This window comes from Mytilus edulis, chromosome 3 (assembly GCF_963676685.1).
Source record: "Mytilus edulis chromosome 3, xbMytEdul2.2, whole genome shotgun sequence".
NCBI classification, from domain to species: domain Eukaryota; kingdom Metazoa; phylum Mollusca; class Bivalvia; order Mytilida; family Mytilidae; genus Mytilus; species Mytilus edulis.
Genome location: NC_092346.1, coordinates 57,583,161 through 57,605,690, shown reverse-complemented (window position 1 = coordinate 57,605,690; position 22,530 = coordinate 57,583,161). Strand labels below are relative to the sequence as shown.

General features: G+C 31.5%; 1 protein-coding gene across 16 annotated transcripts in view; it reads right to left on the bottom strand.

The window, feature by feature from the left end:
• The window catches only part of LOC139514390 (protein PALS1-like), a 57,595-nt gene that overhangs the window by 13,862 nt on the left and 21,203 nt on the right, over nucleotides 1-22,530 (bottom strand). For 3 of the 16 annotated variants that reach the window (XR_011662606.1, XM_071303556.1, XM_071303558.1), the window contains exons 3-10: nucleotides 17,956-18,019; nucleotides 8,008-8,931; nucleotides 6,084-6,370; nucleotides 3,365-3,511; nucleotides 2,923-2,998; nucleotides 2,353-2,438; nucleotides 1,699-1,776; nucleotides 1,140-1,154 (exon numbers count right to left, since the gene is read on the bottom strand). Coding sequence is in view for 12 of the 16 variants with exons in the window: in XM_071303556.1 (XP_071159657.1) it covers nucleotides 1,140-1,154; nucleotides 1,699-1,776; nucleotides 2,353-2,438; nucleotides 2,923-2,998; nucleotides 3,365-3,511; nucleotides 6,084-6,370; nucleotides 8,008-8,931; nucleotides 17,956-18,019 (1,677 nt within the window). In the remaining 4 variants the exon portion in view is untranslated. Of the gene's footprint in view, nucleotides 1-1,139; nucleotides 1,155-1,698; nucleotides 1,777-2,352; nucleotides 2,439-2,922; nucleotides 2,999-3,364; nucleotides 3,512-6,083; nucleotides 6,371-8,007; nucleotides 8,932-10,719; nucleotides 10,876-17,955; nucleotides 18,020-19,611; nucleotides 19,778-19,851; nucleotides 20,006-22,530 lie in introns of those variants that run through there. The other 13 variants (XR_011662607.1, XM_071303566.1, XR_011662609.1 and 10 more) reach the window with 10 other exon arrangements.

Here is a 22,530-nt window from a genome sequence, read left to right as displayed (position 1 = left end):
ACAGTTAGATTTGGTATATCAAAGAACCCCATTTATTCAATTTTTGATGAAATCAAACAAAGTTTAATTTTGGACCCCGATTTGGACCAACTTGAAAACTGGGCCAATAATCAAGAATCTAAGTACATTTTTAGATTCAGCATATCAAAGAACCTAACTGATTCATTTTTTGTCAAAATCAAACTAAGTTTAATTTTGGACCCTTTGGACCTTAATGTAGACCAATTTGAAAACGGGACCAAAAGTTAAGAATCTACATACACAGTCATGACAGTTAGATTCGGCATATCAAAGAACCCCAATTATTCAATTTTGATGAAATCAAACAAAGTTTAATTTTGGACCCTTTGGGCCCCTTATTCTGTTGGGACCAAAACTCCCAAAATCAATACCAACCTTCCTTTTATGGTCATAAACCTTGTGTTTAAATTTCATAGATTTCTATTTACTTATACTAACGTTATGGTGCGAAAACCAAGAAAAATGCTTATTTGGGTCCCTTTTTGGCCCCTAATTCCTAAACTGTTGGGACCTAAACTCCCAAAATCAATACCAACCTTCCTTTTGTAGTCATTAACATTGTGTTTAAATTTCATTGATTTCTATTTACTTAAACTAAAGTTATTGTGCGAAAACCAAGAATAATGCTTATTTGGGCCCTTTTTTGGCCCCTAATTCCTAAACTGTTGAAACCAAAACTCCCAAAATCAATCCCAATCGTTCTTTTGTGGTCATAAACCTTGTGTCAAAATTTCATAGATTTCTATTAACTTAAACTAAAGTTATAGTGCGAAAACCAAGAAAATGCTTATTTGGGCCCTTTTTGGCCCCTAATTCCTAAAATGTTGGGACCAAAACTCAGAAAATCAATACCAACCTTCCTTTTGTGGTCATAAACCTTGTGTTAAAATTTCATAGATTTCCATTCACTTTTACTAAAGTTAGAGTGCGAAAACTAAAAGTATTCGGACAACGACGACGACGACGCCAACGTGATAGCAATATACGACGAAAAATTTTTCAAATTTTGCGGTCGTATAAAAAGTCATAAATTGTTAGTGACAACATACAGAAAATTAGCAACACCTAAATTAAGTAGCTAACAGATTAAAAGAATAGACAAATCAATCCATACTTACAAGGCCAAAATATGACTGAAATATTATAGGTATTCTATTTGTTTATATACTTTAAATAATGTAAATAACCAACTGCTCAGCAGTATTACATACATGACATACAGTTTGTGAAGCTTATTAACAATTTTTTTTATACAAAAATTCATAATGCAAACTTTTTGATGATGCATATGGTACACACTTTATATTCTTGCAAAAATATTCTCTCATATATTAAAGACAATATGCTTCAAGGAACCCTAACAAATCTTAGTTTTTGATAGCAAGCAGAAAACAGCTGATAGTTTCATAAGCCTGTCATCATAAAAGCTTTTCAATTAAAACATAAGCAGTGTATCAGAAATTCTTTATTATAAGCTAAAGTCAATAAATAATCAAACGTTTGTAGTCTTATTTTTGAGGTCTTACAATTATTTATTAAACACATTGTTAAAGGAAAACCTATCACACCTTATGCTTTATGAACTAAATACAATCATTCATTAAATATTTTACAGGACAATTCATATTGTTGTCCTTTGGTAGATAACATTGAATACATTGGGTATATAATACTTACAACTTCGTCAGTGCTTAGTTTTGGTTTAAAGTCCCCACTGGGTATAATCATAAAAGTAACTGTTCCTGACATATTTGCCTGAAAAATCAAAATACTCATAAGCGATTTTAAAGTTAAATAGTGAAAAGCCTGCGAACCAGAAATTTCATAACCCTACACTAGGCAAAAATTTCCTTAATGGAGTACAATAGAAATTTCCTTAATTGTTGAACTAAATATTTTGATTAACAATTGATAAATTCTGCAATTATTTATGTTTGAAGATACTGAATTTTAATTTGTATGGACCTTCGTAACAAGGAACACTTCAACAAACTGTTTACTTACAGTTTATTGGAAATTAGATATTTTTAAGCCTGATAAAAGTTGAAATTATACAGTATTTAACTGTATCAAGTTTCTTTGTATCAAAACATGACCAAGTTCACCTATCCTCATGCCCGTAGCCAGGAATTTCCAAGGGGGGTTCGGTTCGTTGGACTCATGAACTCGACTTTAACAGTCACAATTTGAACAAAACGTTGACTTTAACAGTGCTTATTTGATTTCAAGGGGGGGTTCGTCCGAACCCCCTGAACCCCCCCTGGCTACGGGTATGCTCCTTATTCTGGATCACATTTCTTTTGCAAAGTCACAACATGTTGATAACCTTACCAGCATTTCAGATACATCATTGATATTCTTGCCCTTCATGTCTATACCATTTACTTCTAAAATCTCATCTCCTTCATGTAATAAGCCTAAAAAGTCAATATAGTATATTAGGTATATATCTAAATTTTCTATATCATAAATAACTGAACGTTTTTATATTTGATTGGTTGATTGTTGCTTGTTTGATTTTACATTTGAACATGGGGATATCAAGTTGTATAGGTTTGTAACAATGATCTTGCATGTAGACATTTGGATTTTATTCTCACCCTCTGGTTACAGGTAGTGGACAACAATAACAACAATTATCATTACCGATGATATCCATCAAGACATTCAAAAGTTCTGATCATGATATCACTACTTCCTACATACACCCTTTTCTCAGGGTTCAAATAAATGGTTTTCAAGATTTCATGAATTTTATTGTAAAGCAACACTAAGACACATATATGTGTAATGTGAAGGGCATGAATGATTTGTTACACACTCATATACAGAATGACAATGAGTAAAATAAAAAGGTTACTTTTTAACACATGTATTGAAATATATTTGACTGATACCTACCACTTTTTTCAGCAGTTCCACCTTTAACAATTCTACCAATAACAACAGCATCACCTTCATTTCTAACTGTAGCTCCCTAAAATAAATCAAACTACTTTATATTTCAGTTCTTTTTAACATGGAATCAAAAGTCAATTAGTTATTCAACTTATTCATTTCATTGTCATTGCTATTGCAACATCAAAAGTTAATCAAGGAAAGTCATATCTTTATCAAATTCAAAATTTTAGTATTTTTTTTTCATTTGAATTTTCAAACATCTTACAGTTCAGTTCAATTTAATTGATAAAGAGAGCACGGTACAACAGAAATTCAAGTATGTGCCAGCAGAGATGAAATATAGCAAGTAAATAACATTCCAGTATGTTAAATGAGTACTATAGTTAAAATGTAAGAAAAATAATCAAATAACTTTTTGTCAATATTCCATATATATAATTACCAGAGGTTCATTGGTCTTTTCAAGGTGTATAATTTTAATTGTATCCTCTCCATAGTTTGAAATAGGATCTTCACTGTAATCTTCATCTCCAAGATTTGAAGGTTTTGACTGGTGGTCTGCAACTCCATCATGTGCTCGTAACAAGTTCTATAAAATAAAGAATAAAATGTTTTATGACACAATATATTAATGAATTTTACATAAAGCTATTCTTCATATATTTAGCTCACTTGGCCCGAAGGGCCATGTGAGCTTTTCTCATCACTTGGCGTCCGTCGTCGTTAACTTTTACAAAAATCTTCTCCTCTGAAACTACTGGGCCAAATTTAACCAAACTTGGTCACAATCATCATTGGGATATCTAGTTTAAAAAATGTGTTCGATGACCCAGCCAACCAACCAAGATGGCCGCCATGGCTAAAAATAGAACATAGGGGTAAAATGCAGTTTTTGGCTTATAACTCAAAAACCAAAGCATTTAGAGCAAATCTGACAGGGGTAAAATTGTTTTTCAGGTCAAGATCTATCTGCCCTGAAATTTTGAGATGAATCGAACGACCCGTTGATAGGTTGCTGCCCCTGAATTAGTAATTTTAAGGAAATTTTACTGTTTTTGGTATTATCTTGAATATTATTATAGATAGAGATAAACTGTAAACAGCAATAATGTTCAGCAAAGTAAGATTTACAAATAAGTCAACATGACCGAAATGGTCAGTTGACCCCTTTAGGAGTTATTGCCCTTTATAGTCAATTTTTAACCATTTTTCGTAAATCTTAGTAATCTTTTACAAAAATCTTCTCCTCTGAAACTACTGGGCCAAATTAATCCAAACTTGGCCACAATCATCTTTGGGGTATCTAGTTTAAAAAATGTGTCCGGTGACCCGGCCATCTAAACAAGATGGCCGCCATGGCTAAAAATAGAACATAGGGGTAAAATGCAGTTTTTGGCTTATAATTCAAAAACCAAAGCATTTACAGCAAATCTGACATTGGTAAAATTGTTTATCAGGTCTAGATCTATCTGCCCTGAAATTTTCAGATGAATTGGACAACCTGTTGTTGGGTTGCTGCCCCTAAATTGGTAATTTTCAGGAAATTTTACTGTTTTTGGTTTTTATCTTGAATATTATTATAGATAGAGATAAACTGTAAACTGCAATAATGTTCAGCAAAGTTAGATTTACAAATAAGTCAACATGACAGAAATGGTCAGTTGACCCCTTTAGGAGTTATTGCCCTTTATAGTCAATTTTTAACCATTTTTTCGTAAATCTTAGTAATCTTTTACAAAAATCTTCTCTGAAACTACTGGGCCAAATTAATCCAAACTTGGCCACAATCATCTTTGGGGTATCTAGTTTTAAAAATGTGTCCGGTGACCAGGCCATCGAACCAAGATTGCTGCCATGGCTAAAAATAGAACATAGGGGTAAAATGCAGTTTTTGGCTTATAACTCAAAAACCAAAGCATTTAGAGCAAATCTGACATGGGTAAAATTGTTTATCAGGTCAAAATCTATCTGTCCTGAAATTTTCAGATGAATCGGACAACCCGTTGTTGGGTTGCTGCCCCTGAATTGGTAATTTTAAGGAAATTTTACTGTTTTGGGTTATTATCTTGAATATTATTATAAAAAGAGATAAACTTTAAACAGCAATAATGTACAGCAAAGTAAGATTTACAATAAGTCAACATGACTGAAATGGTCAATTGCCCCCCTAAGGAGTTATTGTCCTTTATAGTCAATTTTTAACAATTTTTATAAAATTTGTAAATTTTTACCAACATTTACCACTGAAACTACTGGGCAAAGTTCATTATAGATAGAGATAACTGTAAGCAGCAAGAATGGTCAGTAAAGTAAGACGTACAAACACATCACCATCACCAAAACACAATTTTGTCATGAATCCATCTGCTTCCTTTGTTTAATATTCACATAGACCAAGGTAAGCGACACAGGCTCTTTAGAGCCTCTAGTTTTTACTATTTTTGTTATTGAGAACTACTTGATATTAAAACAGTTACTGTAGGTGTGATTTGTAATGCAGAGAAAATGTGATGGAGAAGAGTTATATTCTATGGTTATAGTGATCATCAATTAGATATTCACACTTGGATGGTATAGGTAGTATATGAATCATCAGCCATACTTTGGGGATATTATTCATGTTATTGATAAAAAGTGTGACTGATTGAAGCATGCACTGGTGGATTCAGTGATAGATGGGTAAAATGGACATTTTAGGTAAACCAATGTTTCCGATCTATTTGATTTACCTGTAGAATTATTTTTAAAATTATACTTTTAAACTGGTCATGGTTGGTCTCCATTTACATTACAAAATAAAATGATTTTTTTTTCACAGTCACCTCAATTTTTTAGATGCCTATTACTGATGATGAGGATTTAAGTAAGATCAACTACATGAATTAGCTAATTTGAGTATCAGTTATATAGAAGTTTCCACGATAATCTTTTGAATCCAAAGGCCCTGAAGCCCAATTTTAGGAAAATTCATGTTGGATTCTGTTATCCTGTAGAGAAGTTTTAACAGACCCGAAAGCAATTTTCCAAGCCTGGGCTTGTGGGCCTGTTGTTAAGCATGAAGACTAATGCAGGCATTTACATGTCAATATATTTTAAGTGATTTTTTATTATCAAATTGTACAATTATCCAAAGATGTTGACATGTCCAGTTGAAAACTTACTTTAAAACCTGGCATGGAAAGCAAATCTGTAAGATCACTTGCATAAGGTGAAGGTGTATGCTGTAGCACGGTCATTACTTCATTGGACGTCTGTAATGCGTTGCTGCCATCTGGTGAGTAGACAGCTGAGCGGGAGGTCACTTGAATTATTTTGTTGTGTACTTGGACAGCCTTTCTGAATTGGTTATTATTAAACAATTGTTGAATAATTGATATCTGGCTTTTATCATCAGTTGAGTTGAGCTGAGTCTTGATGTGCTGTAGAGAGGAGAATAAGTCGTCTAGTCCTAGAAATAAAAGTCACATACATTACATTTTTTAAATTTACAGATGTTGTCTAATTAATCATAAAAATAAAAGAAGTGTTTCCGTTCTTCCTTATATTATCTTAAAAATGTTTATTCTCATTCGTTTTTCATCCCAACGTTTGTAAGAACTGACTTTTTATACATTATGTAATAACAATATGATTAATCAGTCACATTTTCAATTAATATGATAAAAACATAAGCCAAAACTAACAAAAACTTCTCCATGTAGTATCATATTTCATTTCATGTAGGCCACAGGTTCATTGTATTTTACTGACACTGGCACAGGGAAGCAATATTTATGAGTCCATTATCTGTAAGTGGATAGTTCTTGGCAATAACAGAGGTGACAAGTTTTGTTAAATTCTGTCAAAAAAGTGTTTCAGAATTCTCCCAAGGGCCTTTTAAACATCATGATCATGGTAATGTAATGTATATTGTAAAATTTGTACTGCTTGAATGAGATATTGAACATGATATCTTTATAGATTTTATTATGAATGTGATAATTTAATTTCTCAAATATTGATGATATTCCATATAAAATTGAGAATGGAATTGGAAATGGGGAATGTGTCAAAGAGACAACAACCCGACCATAGAACAGACAACAGCAGAAGGTTACCAACAGGTCTTCAATGCAGCGAGAAATTCCCGCACCCAGAGGCATCCTTCAGCTGGCCCCTAAACAAATATATACTAGTTCAGTGATAATAAATATATCTCCAGTTAACTAGTAGTTATATTATATAAAATGTATTTGGAAAACAATGCAAACTTGTTCCTCAGCTAAAACATGCAGAAAACATAATCAACAATTTATTCAGAACAAATTTCTTAAACATGCATGTGGAACCTGGAAACAAGAAAACACACAAAAAAGTGAGGAAAATGTAAACTTCAATCTTAACAGACAGCTATATTGTATATGTGATTGTGTGGTTTAATAATAACTTATTACTAAATTTAAATGTCATGTATGTGATTTTTTTCGAACTTGTGAATGAAATGAATGATAACATGTACATGTACAACATGATGAGGTTAACCACATTTACATGAAGCCAGGCATGAATAAATATTCAGGGTACATTTTGTACATCATATATACCACATTGACACATTCTATTCATTATGATCTGGGGTTGTATATGTTAGTCCAAAATTTCAATGGAAATGTGGAGTCTACTTCAGCACCAGCCAACATTGCCAGTTTAGACCAATCAAATTTCATTAAGCTAAAAAAAAACTTTTAAAATTTTGTGAAATATGAAATTTTGCTAGAAATTTTCTTTACAAAAACATATTTCAGGCTGATACTAACCTGGATGGAAAATTGGTTAGATAAAAGACATCTATTTGGCGGTCAGGTGTGAAGGTCGTACTTTTTTATTTGATTGTAATACTAACAACATGTGAAAGGATGGACCTTGCATTACTGGTAGGTCTTAACGAAACTGAAGCTGGAAAAGGTGAATAATTGTATAAATTTCAAAACAGAAATGAAGTCAATATGCTCTGTCATTGAATACTACATGTACAATTTAAAACCTAAAAAATGCATTCACCGCTTTGTTTTTTCAAGTAGCAATTGTATCAGAGGTTTTACATACCAACGTTTTTCTTCATATATCTCTCTTTTTCGAAAGGGCCATGAACACTACTAAAACCATCATCTAAATTATCTAAATCATCCACACTATTGTCATAAGCAGTATTGATAACGCCTTGTGGTTCTATTTGTTTTCTTTCTTTTAAGGCTTGTAATTTCTTAGATCCTCTCAATGAAGTGCGTAGAAATTCGTCTTCTCTTGCCAGTCTATTTTCTTCTTCTCTGCGTTTACGTAAATCGTCTTGATGTTTATGTAATCTTTCTAACTGATCTTTATTAATAGAATGATTTTGACGGCCATTTGACATGATGACAGATGCTGATTTCAATGTTGAATCTGTCATATTTTTGTCCTCATTTTGATGAAAGCTTTTTGATGGAGTAGTTGGTGGTGTTTTTAAGGATTCTGTGGAGTTTTGATAAGATGGAGGGTATTTGGGCGGAATTTTCACAGAAGCAATGAAATTGTCTGGACAGTCAATTGCCATTTCCCGATGCGTGCTATCCTCCTGATCAAACGAGTCTTGCATTGAATCACTAAAACTTTCATTTGCATTAAATACACTGTTTTGGATCGCCTCTAAAATCGGTGAGTCCTGATCAGAATTTTGATTACTTGCATTTTTCTTTCGTTTTTCCGTTTTGGGTTTTTTAGTTGCTTCCATTTCCATGCTTTCTAATTCTGTCATTTCAATACATCCATTAGTTACATTAGGTGTATGAGTTTGTACAGATACTGTTGTTTGATTCACAGGATTTAATTCTACACAATTTTCTGAATTGATTGATGAATTTTCACTTATATCAGAAGCTAATTTTGTCATATCAACTGCTTGCACTTTATGAAGTAATGACAGCTTTTCCAATCTTTGTTGTGCTTCATCTTCAACTGCTATCACATAAGCTTCCTTTACTTTGGACCGATCTGAAAATAGAAATGTTTTCTATATACATATATGGTTTATATTCTCACATCAATTTTTTAGGAATATAATTTCATTATAGATCTGATAGAAGTAACATATTTGTCAGTTTGACAGTTATACTTCTAGCTACTGTACATGTGGCTTAATTTATTTTGTAGGTACATATATTCATGGATGGAAGGAACATCTATTTTCGTAGATATTTGATTTTATGGTGTAGCAGTCTTTGCATATAAGTCTATAGATATTTTTTACTTCATTAACCTTTCACTTAAGCTTACATACCCGCACACAAGATCAACAAAAATTGGTACCCAAAAAATAATAATGTATTCACAGTATTTAGCTTTTACACGATTTTCCTCTTTCAGTTGATTTGTTTTTATTAACTGAAGGTCAGTGTCAAATATGACATAACATGTGACAAGAAATTAAATTTTCATGTAACACTATTCATAATAAATAAGAACATAAGATGGATTGACTATAAAACAATTATTGTATGGAGAAATCCAACACCTTAATAAAAATCCCATAATTGACACAGTTTAAAACCACCATAAAGAGATACTTATTTCGTAGGTAATGTCATTATGAACATTTGCTGGGGGCAGTTTCTCATCGAAACAATCACTGCCACAAGTTTACTGTTATATGTTTAATACATACAATCATATCTAGTCATTTGTATCTGTTTTTAATTTTCTTCATTGTACAGGTCTACTAAACAGGTCTTCGGTTAGTCACTTATTCGTAAATAATTGTATCCACCGACCTGTTAATAACCCTATTTAAACGCACCTTTTTTACTCACATATATTTCAATAGTATACAATATAATTGACTTAATGGTATTTAGTTTAATATTTAATTTCACATGACATTATTCCAGGTTTGTAAACACTAGTTTTACTTTCCATTCAGGATTATTTATATACCCTTGTGATCCTTTATAAAATATAAATATCATGCATGTAACTTTTTTCCCAATGTTTTCCTGTCATACAACACCTGTATAAGTGTACATGTGTAACAATAAACATATTTACCTAACCTTGTCATACCAAAACAGGTGATATCATATTTTTAGGTACATTTAATTACCATTTCTAACATAATACCTATCTATGTCCAATATTGATCAAAATATCCAATTGTTATTTCAGTTGTACAGAAACAGGGGAAAAAAGACAAATGCAGAATGGAAATAAAATTGAGAATGGAAATGGTGAATGAGTCAAAGAGACAACAACCTGACCATAGAACAGACAACAACAGAAGGTCACCAATAGGTCTTCAATGCAGCGAGAAACAAGGAATTTCTGATTCTAAATACAAAAATCCTGTATCACAAAGATGCTCACTATTTGTTTACCTTTAAGTAGTTATTAAAGAATTAGACGACTACATCTATACATGTACCTCTGATTTATCAACAATTACTTCTTTCCCATATTTATATTTTAATTTCATGATCTCTATCATAATTGAACTGACCTCAAACTCAAATCCTACCAGTGTCAGAAATTATAAATTTCAAAATGTTGCTTTTTAAATCTCAGCTCTTACAACAATATGAGGAAATATTAAATCACAACGTCACATTTTAGTATTTATGACCTTAAATGTGGTCTGAATCATACCATTATGGAAAAAAAGGTCAGGGAAAAGAATGTAAAGTTTGTTCGTTGTCTTGGAGATAAAATTAGTTAAGAAACAATTTGATTGAAAATGACATCTGACATTGACAAAACACACATTACATAATGACTCAGTTCAACACTCACCCCTCTTTCCTGTTAATGCCACATACATGATAAAAAGTCTCCTAAATCTCCAAACACAATATATTCAGACAAGTTAACCTCCTACTTTCTAATGCAATTACGATTATCAGGTAACAATTAAGATAGGTTATCATGTTATTTTTCACATGTATTATGATATTATAAGTTGTTGTATACCATGTACACATTCATCTATGTAAAAAATTGTTTATTTTCATAAGTGACAAACCACATTTGACTTTAACAAGTTTGATAAGATTTTTTATAGGTAAGTAACAATGGCAAAAACAAAGAAGATAAATTACATGTTACTCTAACAAATACAAAGTTCACTTTTTAAATAAAACAATAATAAAACTTACATAAATGATTAAAAAGACAGAAACATAATAAATTGATAAGCCTACAATTAGTTACTGTAAATTCAGAAATTGTTCACTGCATTTATTATTGATATTTTGTCATTTTAGACTAAAATGCAATTTTAATTTTTGCGATATTGAGAAAAATCCTGTTTAATTCATAAAGAAAATTTCAAAATGCTAGTTTAAATTATTGCCATTATAACCCTGTCCCATTTTTCGCTATAATAAAAACATCACAATAATTTCTGAATATACAGTAATTAAGTCATACCTTTTCAACGAAAAATCTAATATTGTAATCAAACCAACCCTAACCAGGTGCTCCGCAGGGCGCAGCTTTATACGACCGCAGAGGTCGAACCCTGAACAGTTGGGGCAAGTATGGACAAAACATTCAAGCGTGATACAGCTCTGAATTTGGATTGTGATCAAATTTTTGACATTATATGTTTTTTTTTTACACAAAACAAATGTCAAGATTTTACAAATCAATTAAAGATTTCTTCAAACTTTTTAAATCTAAAATTAAATAGTTGACACAGCATAGGTTTCTGACACAGAATGAATGTGGTCTAATGAACTTAAAAGTTTTTTTTTTGCCTTTGAGCAATTCACTATGCTGTTGAATATTAATCCTCTCAAAAAAATGTTTGAAGAAATTTTCTTTTTATTTATGAAATCTGAAATGAGAAAAAATTTAACCCCCCCCCCTTTTTTTCACATCCCTGTTTCCCTTTTTCCAAAACTGATATCAATTCAAATTTCTAATGGAGTTTGCAACAATAACTACTCTTTTAAATACATCATAAGATATTAAAATGTAAAATAAAGTGCTTGTTATCACTGAATGGTAAAGATTGGTTGGTAGTAAAAGTGAATATACATTGTTTATTGTATAAAACAATAAAAAAAACTTCATCAGCAACATTTTATATTGGCAAATTTCCAATGAAGTTATTTACATAAAGTTATTGGCAAATAAAAATAGAAAATGACATCATAGTCATGTCTGGCAAATGTCCAACATACATTATCTAAAAACATTTTAGATAAGATAAGGAAAAAAGCTTCATCAGCAACATTTTATATTGGCAAATTTCCAATGAAGTTATTTACATAAAGTTATTGGCAAATAAAAATAGAAAATGACATCATAGTCATGTCTGGCAAATGTCCAACATACATTATCTAAAAACATTTTAGATAAGATAAGGAAAAAAAGCTTCATCAGCAACATTTTATATTGGCAAATTTCCAATGAAGTTATTTACATAAAGTTATTGGCAAATAAAAATAGAAAATGACATCATAGTCATGTCTGGTAAATTTCCAACATATATTATCAACTACTATTCTATACAAAGAAAGATAACTCCAATTGAAAATTAATTGCTATTGCACAATATTGTGCAATTAGATATTTCTTGCTATTGTGCAATACTGTGCAATTGAAAATTTCTTGCTATTGCACAATACTTGATATGGAATCCTGATTTGGACCAACTTGAAAACTGGGCCCATAAGCAAAAATCAAAGTACATATTTGGATAAAGCATATCAAATAAGCCCAAGAATTTAATTTTTGTTAAAATCAAACTTAGTTTAATTTTGGACCCTTTGGACGTTAATGTAAACCAATTTGAAAACGGGACCAAAAATTAAGAATCTACATACACAGTTAGATTTGGCATATCAAAGAACCCCAATTATTCAATTTTTGATGAAATCAAACAAAGTTTAATTTTGGACCCCGATTTGGACCAACTTGAAAACTGGGCCAATAATAAAAAATCTAAGTACATTTTTAGATTCAGCATATCAAAGAACCCCAAGGATTCAATTTTTGTTAAAATCAAACTAAGTTTAATTTTGGACCCTTTGGACCTTAATGTAGACCAATTTGAAAATGGGACCAAAAATTAAGAATCTACATACACAGTTAGATTTGGCATATCAAAGAACCCCAATTATTCAATTTTTGATAAAATCAAACAAAGTTTAAATCTGGACCCTTTGGGCCCTTTATTCCTAAACTGTTGGGACCAAAACTCCCAAAATCAATACCAACCTTCCTTTTATGGTCATAAACCTTGTGTTTAAATTTCATAGATTTCTATTTACTTATACTAAAGTTATGGTGCGAAAACCAAAAAAAATGCTTATTTGGGTCCCTTTTTGGCCCCTAATTCCTAAACTGTTGGGACCTAAACTCCCAAAATCAATACCAACCTTCCTTTTGTGGTCATAAACATTGTGTTTAAATTTCATTGATTTCTATTAACTTAAACTAAAGTTATTGTGCGAAAACCAAGAATAATGCTTATTTGGGCCCTTTTTTGGCCCCTAATTCCTAAACTGTTGGAACCAAAACTCCCAAAATCAATCCCAACCTTTCTTTTGTGGTCATAAACCTTATGTCAAAATTTCATAGATTTCTATTTACTTAAACTAAAGTTATAGTGCGAAAACCAAGAAAATGCTTATTTGGGCCCTTTTTGGCCCCTAATTCCTAAACTGTTGGAACCAAAACTCCCAAAATCAATCCCAACCTTTCTTTTGTGGTCATAAACCTTATGTCAAAATTTCATAGATTTCTATTCACTTTTACTAAAGTTAGAGTGCGAAAACTAAAAGTATTCGGACGACGACGACAACGACGCCGACGACGACGACGCCAACGTGATAGCAATATACGACGAAAATTTTTTCAAATTTTGCGGTCGTATAAAAACAGTTACACTTCAATCTTTTTTAAATTCTTTAAACATGTGCTGTCCAATGTTATTATGTTTTTTTTCCTTGTTTACAAAAGATAATCTATTTTGCATCAGCCTATTGAGTATTGTTTCAAAGGTCAGGATTGTTTTGATAGTGATCCCCCATATGGCATACACACAATGCTTCACCTTATCTGACTGTTACATCTTAAAACCATTTAAATTCCACTACAGTTTGGTGCTTTACAGTTTTATAGTTATAATTTAAGCTTAAAGTATAAAAAAATATCTTAACATTTAAACACAAAAATTATCTAGTTGTTACATGACTCATTCAGAATCATTTTTATCAAAATTTTAAAATGATAAAGATTTGGAGAATGACTCAAGTTTACATGTGATTTAGAAAAGATTTTCTTAATTCTTAGTTGATTCCATTCCCCATCCAGATGAGACTATATTTTATAATCAATGGGTGATTTGCTTGATCTCCGTTCTTCTTTGGTCAATCAGAGTTCAAATTTTCTTGCTTTCCTGTGATTTTATCATAATGTGATGTTTAAATACAAAGGCGACCATGCCTGATGCTGTCATATGAAAAGAACAAAACAATGAAAAAGAATGGTAATTTGCATTCGGTAGTTTGCATTTGTATTGTAAAATTATCAATTAAAGAAACAAAATCCAATACCTTTGAATATTTTAATAAAATGCTTGGCTAGTCACAAGTTTTAAATTAGAAAATCTTGACAGGAAAACATCCTAACAGACTGGATTCAGTGGTAGAATCTATATAATATATTCTTACTAATAACTTAGTGGTAGAATCTATATAATATATTCTTACTAATAACTTATCCCGACAGAATTCATTTTTTGTGTACCAACACAGAGTATCAGAATTACACAATATTTCATCTGTGACAAGGGCATAAAAGGTTTATTTTCTGTTGTATAAAAGAATATTTTAAATGCAGCAACTCACAGATGATTTTGGGTTGAAAGAACTCACTGAAAACAAAATATTCATCATCGCTAGTATAACTTGTAAAAATCAATAAGATTTGTAATTTATCATATTAAGTAATACTCCTTGGACTGAAAACTTACAGAAACACATCTCAATAAAAAACACTTTCTTTCAAAGATAAACAAGTCTTATAAACACTATTTACATATAAAAAAGAAGATGTGGTATGAATGTCAATTAGACAACTGTCCACAAGTGACCAAAATGACACAGACATTAACAACTATAGGTTACCGTACGGCCTTCAACAATGTGCAAGGCCCATACCGCATAGTCAGCTATAAAAGGCCCCGTTATGACAATGTAAAACAATTCAAACGAGAAAACCAACAGCCTTATTTACATAAAAACAAATTAACGAAAAACAAATTTGTAATACATAAACAAACAACAACCACTGAATTACAGGCTCCTGACTTGGGACAGGCACATACATAAATAATGTGGCGGGGTTAATCATGTTCATTGAAATCCTATCAAATGATACTTAAATTATTCACTAATACCAGGTGTCTTTTACAAGGAAGAAATTGGTTCACTATAATTCACAGTAAAAAACATAGATTCCTCCCTACAACTATTAAACCCTTTGGAGTTAAAGGATGAAATTTGACAAGGCTATTTAACACTACTAGATTAACCCATACACACTATTCCAGTATAAAGCATCCACAGTTGTGTACAAAAACTAAGTTCAACAAAGCAAATATGTTCAAAAATTATTAAGGCTCTCAAACTTTAAACCCTTTGGAGTTCAGGGATGATTGGTTTTTTTTTATGATAGTGATGTAAGTCATCACAGATTTCCCTATCAGAGCAAAATGTAAATTGTGATGGCCATCAATCATGCTATTTTAAAATTAGGGTTATTCCGTTTTTAACTTTTATCTTCGCAAATACCCACAATGGCCAGAACTTGTGTACCTATCCACAGACTAGATTTTCCCCAACCTCTAAGCAGTTTTAAAGTTTGAGAATACATACCTTCACAGGGATAACTTACAAGCTTTGTTTTTTACCATAAAAAGTAAAATCACAAAAATACTGAACTCTGAGGAAAATGCAATCTGAAAATCCCTAATCACATGGCAAAACCAAATGACAAAACACATCAAAAAGGAATGGACAATAACTGTCATATTCCTGACTTGGTACAAGCATTTTCAAATGTAGAAAATGGTGGATTGAACCTGGTTTTATAGCGCTAAACCTATCACTTCTGCGACAGTCTCATCGAATTTCGTTATATTTACAACAATGCACAGTTTTCTTCCTCAAATATGACATACCTCCTAGTAAGGGTGAATAATTTTATCAAGTTTAATTCATCAATGTGAAGGACAGACTAACTGATTACAATAACCTTCAATTCCATAGATCAATTGATGTGACCCTTATAAAATGGCTAATTTTTGCTTTTTAGAAAGAAATAAACTTTCTATCCTACATGTATATCATCTATTTATCAAAATGTTCAACTGAAAATAGTACGGTACACTTAGAATGTGTGCTGAAAATAAAACCAGACAGTCAATACCAGAAATACTGGCATTAATACTGGTTAAATTGAAATTTTGAGTGGACATTCCTATAATTACTATAATAACTCCCTTATGGTCAATTATTGTTAGTAATGAATTTATGAAAGTGTTAAAGTCAATATAAATGTAAGTCAATTCAAATGGTCCCTTTTCCATCTTTTATTCTAAATTCTACATACTCAGTGATTTAAGATTACTAAATATTTAACTTAAAGATAAAACTGTTTAATCCCGGTAAAGTGTACTTATCATTGTACTTTTATTTTGCACTGCCTGACTGGTTTTGTTTTTGCCTTCATATCTATAATAGTATATAGAATTTTTATTTGAATATTTTGTTTTCATTTTGGTGCTTGAATGTCAAAGTGATATGTCCAGTATGTAGATACAAATATAAATTATACATGTATGTGTTTTGAGTATTTTTTTTATTTCAAATTATACTAAATTACTATGTACAAATGTATTTCACAGAAGCCAAAAGAGTTGAGATCTTTCAAACTTTAAATTTCCTTGGAAGACAGGAAATATTTTATTGTAACAATGTATATGGGGTTTTCAAAATTATACCTTTAATTACCATTCCACCTGTTATATCAACATTTAATGGAAGCTGTTGTTTGAGTAATAAACTCTTCACACCAAGCATACATGTTAGTTTTCTTATTGAAATTGTTTCCCATTCATCATTTAAGGACGTTGAATAGCTGATTATGCATGCCTACGCTTTGTAACATAATGTTTAAGGCTAAACGGTGACCTATAGGCGTCAGACAACTAATCAAAAATCCCTTTTTGTTCAACCATATTTTGCAATTTTCACAACTTTCTAAATATTTTACCTTTTGCTTAACATCATAGAAACCCGGTATATCCTGAATTGTACATGTATCACCTCTCTACATGCCAATTTTCAACCCATGTTTAAAATCTTCTAAAAAAGAATGGCCTTTGGGAAAATGACTACTCCAAAATAACCCCTGGTTTTCTGGAAATCTTAAATTAGTATACTATGTAGCTCATTAATCCTGAATTTTTAATGCAAACTCATAAAAAAGTGAATTCTGGCTTAAAATGGTCTTAATATATTTCTCTTTCACCAAAAGTTTCATTTCTGCAAATTTGTTGGTTAATTTAAGTAAACAATTACATCAAAAGCACTAAGATTGTAAGGCATCTGTAGATCTATAGACATTAAGATTTCAACACATTGTTGTGCCAAGCATTACCCAACTAGCATATTACTGTCATAGTCATGTTCATTGTCAGGAGCCTGCAGTTAAGTGGTGTCATTGATCTGTCATATTTGTTTTTTGTAAAAAAATATATTATGCCATTATTTAATTGTTATACATAGGCGGATCCAGGTGGGGGGGACTGCTGCCCCACTCCCCTTTGTGGGAAAAAATTTGGTTGATAATATAGGGAATCACTGAAGCATGACTGGAGCAGCTTTTTTTTTTTTAATTGGAGATAAATTTTTCAATAAAATAGGCTAGTGTTTATTATTGGTAACTTGTAAATAAATGTCATCATTTATGCATAAAATTATTGTGAAAATCAACAGAAATATGTTACCATACCATTCAAATTGTTGAGATCTTTCTTTCTTTTTACTCGCAATGAAATAGATCTTGACTTGATACACTGAAAAAATAATTTAGAATATAAAACATATTGAATATATATACATGTATATAGAACACAACCTACATGTACAGTTATCAATGTCAAGTGACTGATATTTCAGAGGCAAATGCTGTTTGCACATTGTATCTGATAAAATGATGACAGAATTAATACAAGTTATGATTTTATTAAATGAAACCATTAGTAGGCATTACACAATAATAGAGCTTGGAAGTATTTTATATTTATCAGCAGTATTTCCAAAAGATGAATAGTGCTAAGCTGATTTACCAAAATTAAAATTTATTTACTTTAAAAAAAAAGAAAAGAAATAAAGGATGTTTTTTCATGTTCTTCAGCAGAAATTGCTCCATTTTCTATTGTTATATACATGTACATATATATATGTGCCATTCTAAGTAAAATTAAAAGTTTATTTTTTAGCACTAGCAATAGATTATCCAATTGAGGGATTGTAAATAATAATTAACAGTATAAGAATATACAAAAGGAACTTGCAACATGGTTGCTATATAAGAGGGAAAACACTAAATTTTCTTATTCGACTATTTGGGAATCTGCGACACTTGACATCAGAGGGGGTCTCATTGGGGGTTCTAATCCAGGATCCCGCTTACTGTTTTATTAGATTCCCCTATCCTGCTTACACTACATGTATGTACGCATGCAATTCTCATTTTTTGTAATTTCCCTTGTCCCGCTAGACTCCATTTCCCATTTTCACGGCACAATAATTTGACTTTTGCTATAGCTATCTTATAAATTCTGATTTTTTTTGCAGCATCATTTAGGCTGGTAAATTATCTCTGTGTATGACGGTATCGGGACCGTTCGCCTGGATTGCATGTTCGCCCTAAGTTTGTTCGCCCATAGAGTCCGTTCGCCCTGCATACTTTTATTTCAAAATATTAATATTAAGGGCATAAAAGTTTAATCAAACTTATTCAGATATTTGTATGGTATGAATTCTTGACATTAATGAAAAAACATGGAAATATTTAAAAGTTGATGGCTTACTTTGGAGTATTAATTGTTCAATGATTGATATAATAATTCTCACTGCGTGTTTAATACTTATCTTTGTTGGATAAATAATAAAAATGTTTTGTTTTGATAAATAAGTCTGTTTGAAATGAGTAAAAACAGTCATTTACGAATTGTAAATCATGGAAAGAATTTACAAGTTCTTTTATCGCCATATTATACTGCATAAATTGACTTATTTAAACTGTAACAGTTATAACGCATATATTAATAAAGATAAATACATTGTATTCAAGTATTCTACTATGCAAATAAAACGGAAACTGATTATCTGGTTGCAGAAATACAAATATTGAGCGACTTTGTCATCAATATTTATCATACTCTGTACAAATAATAAACATTATCATGATTATGGAAGTAGACAATAATAATAATAAAAAAATATCAGGACGAATGAACCCTGGGCGAACGTGAATCAGGGCGAACGGACACGGATTCGTGTATGACAGCACTGTTCTCAAACTCTATTAACTTACTATACATTAATACATGTCACCTTTATTTCAAGGCAAAATAACGTATGTCTACAGTCGCAGGCTTACCACTTTAATTTTAGACAGCTAGGTTTTATAAACAGCAGTCGATGTGCAGATGTATCAACACACGTTCAACCTGATTATCAAAGCATACTGACCAAAACAAGCAGACAATAGGATGATTAACTTTGTGCGGAAGTCAACTTCACAGGTGCGACAATAACAGAAGTACGATAACAATTTCAAAGAGAAGTCAGTTCGTTAGTTACTATCATAAACGGTCGGATTCTAAGGAAGATATCTTACCAGAATGTTAAACAAGATTATTATCCGATAGCATTTAACGAAAATTACCTTTTTTAATCACCCAAAGTTATGTGAATTATTTAAGATGGCCGCTCGTAATCTGGGTCACAATTTAGATCGCTTACGGCAATGAAAATGTAAACAAACATCATTGTTTCAAATACGAAGTTACAAAAAATGTTGGCAAAAGAACAAAATAAAGTAAATATTTATTATAAGTTAATGGACGCTATCTTGTCTGAATATTCCATTAGTTATTTTTTTGGAAATTTTATCTTTTTTTATTTGGATTATCTCCCTTAGGTCAAGTTTTTCTTAAGCTGAAGATTTGTATTTCTATCACAAATCTCAAATTGATTAAAAGAACAGAGTTCCAATGTAATTTCAATTGTTATGTCCAATTTTTGACCAATTTTTGTCCTGTTTTTGCACCTAATGTGACTTTCATGTGTCAGTTTTACCAAAAATATTGCCAGTCCTGCATCACACTAAGACACAGGCACTAGTCTCAGAAAAAAATTTCCTATATACCTTTACAAAGGTATATAGGAAAAACAAATTCTGAAACGAGTGCTTGTGCACTTAGACCCTAATGAGATCCACATAAAAAAGCAGCACACCTTGTATTACTATGTTTCAAAAAAGTGATATGGCATACAATGCGACAAAGTTACAATTATTTGGACGTTTTGTTGCATCTTTTCACATACAACACCAGTTTGATTGATATATACTGTTAAAATAAAGTCCATAACCACAGGCACTTGTTTCTATCTATCCATGGGAAGCTTCCAGTAGATAGAAAAAAGTGCCTGTGTCTGTGACCCTGTAATTATTTTACACCATCACAATGGGAATTTATGTATCAACAATTTACATATAGTTCAGAAAAATCTGTATTTGAAATTTGATGAATATAAGACAAATTTAAAAGGCACTGGCTACGGTTACATGGAGACTAATTGCCAGAGTGCAAAGTTGGGTAAGGGACCAATTAAATACGAATGTAACAATAATTATTGCGTTATTGATACATGAAAAACAGCAATGTACGCTAGATTTATGAAACTTAAATCTTCTCTAGTTTTGTTGCTTAATTCTTTCATATTGTAACTAAATAATACTTGTAATAATGATAAATAATAAATATTATTATTCAACAAATGGTGTTTAAATGGTGGATTCATAAAAAACGTGTTTGACTTTAACATGCTCCAAAAACCACTTACTGGATATGTAGAAAATGTCATTGTAAATAAAAATAAAAATAATTGTATGTTATAATTGTATGTATTGTAAATATAAAATAAATGTTTTCAACTTTTATTATTTAGTACATATTACTATAGTCCCATCGTACATTGCTGCTTTTCGTGTAACAATAACGCAATGTAACCATAACCTCAATAATTATTGTTACATTCATAATTAATCAGGTCCTTACCCAACCATGCATTCCGGCATTTAGTCTCCAATGTAACAATATTAATTTTATTATTGTTACATTTCCATGTAACCGTAGCCAGTACCAATTTAAAACTGTTTTTCACTGAATTTATGTGCTTTCTATACAGTTGTTAATGTATTTTGAAATATTTCAATCACTCATAATTCAAGATAAAATAGATATATGATTTTTTTTCATTTTTCAGTAATAAATCAATGAGCCAAAGCAGTATGCAAAATTTTACCTTAATCTGTTTCATAGCCCATTTACATTCATTGTTTCCTGTTGTTACTGTCACCATGCATTTACAGTATTTTTTTTATATCCTTCTTGGCAGACAAACTCCAAGTTGGTGTATTGGTCCTTCATATACTTTTTTCATATTGTATTAATGTATTTTGAGTGTAATTTATTATTTCAATTCAATTGCTTGTCATCATGGCCATGTTCTGTTTTTGGTATCCCCAACCTTCTAATAATTTATAAATCAAAATCAAAACCCTAACCACAGACAGACAGACAGACAGACAGACAGACAGACAGACAGACAGACAGACAGACAGACAGACAGACAGACAGACAGACAGACAGACAGACAGACAGACAGACAGACAGACAGACAGACAGACAGACAGACAGACAGACAGACAGACAGACAGACAGACAGACAGACAGACAGACAGACAGACAGACAGACAGACAGACAGACAGACAGACAGACAGACAGACAGACAGACAGACAGACAGACAGACAGACAGACAGACAGACAGACAGACAGACAGACAGACAGACAGACAGACAGACAGACAGACAGACAGACAGACAGACAGACAGACAGACAGACAGACAGACAGACAGACAGACAGACAGACAGACAGACAGAGGTTATCTTTGTCTATTGTTCAAGGTTCTCTGCTGATAACCATATTTAAAGGTGTTATATTCTTCTCATATATTTTATTATGGTATAATACAAAACCACTAACAGGAGAGACTGTGCTTCAGTGGCGTAGCCAGAGTTGGAACGATGTGGATGCGAACTTAAAATTTTGGGACGTTTTTATGCAGAAAATTATTTTTTTTCTGTATGCATGTCAGTGTATTCCCCTAGAATTCGATACTGGTTAGATTTTCGTTTAATTTCAAAATACCCACCAGTATACATTATATTTCCAACAGAACAATACTACCGTCATTAAATTCAGAAATATTTAATGTAATAGGAACCAAA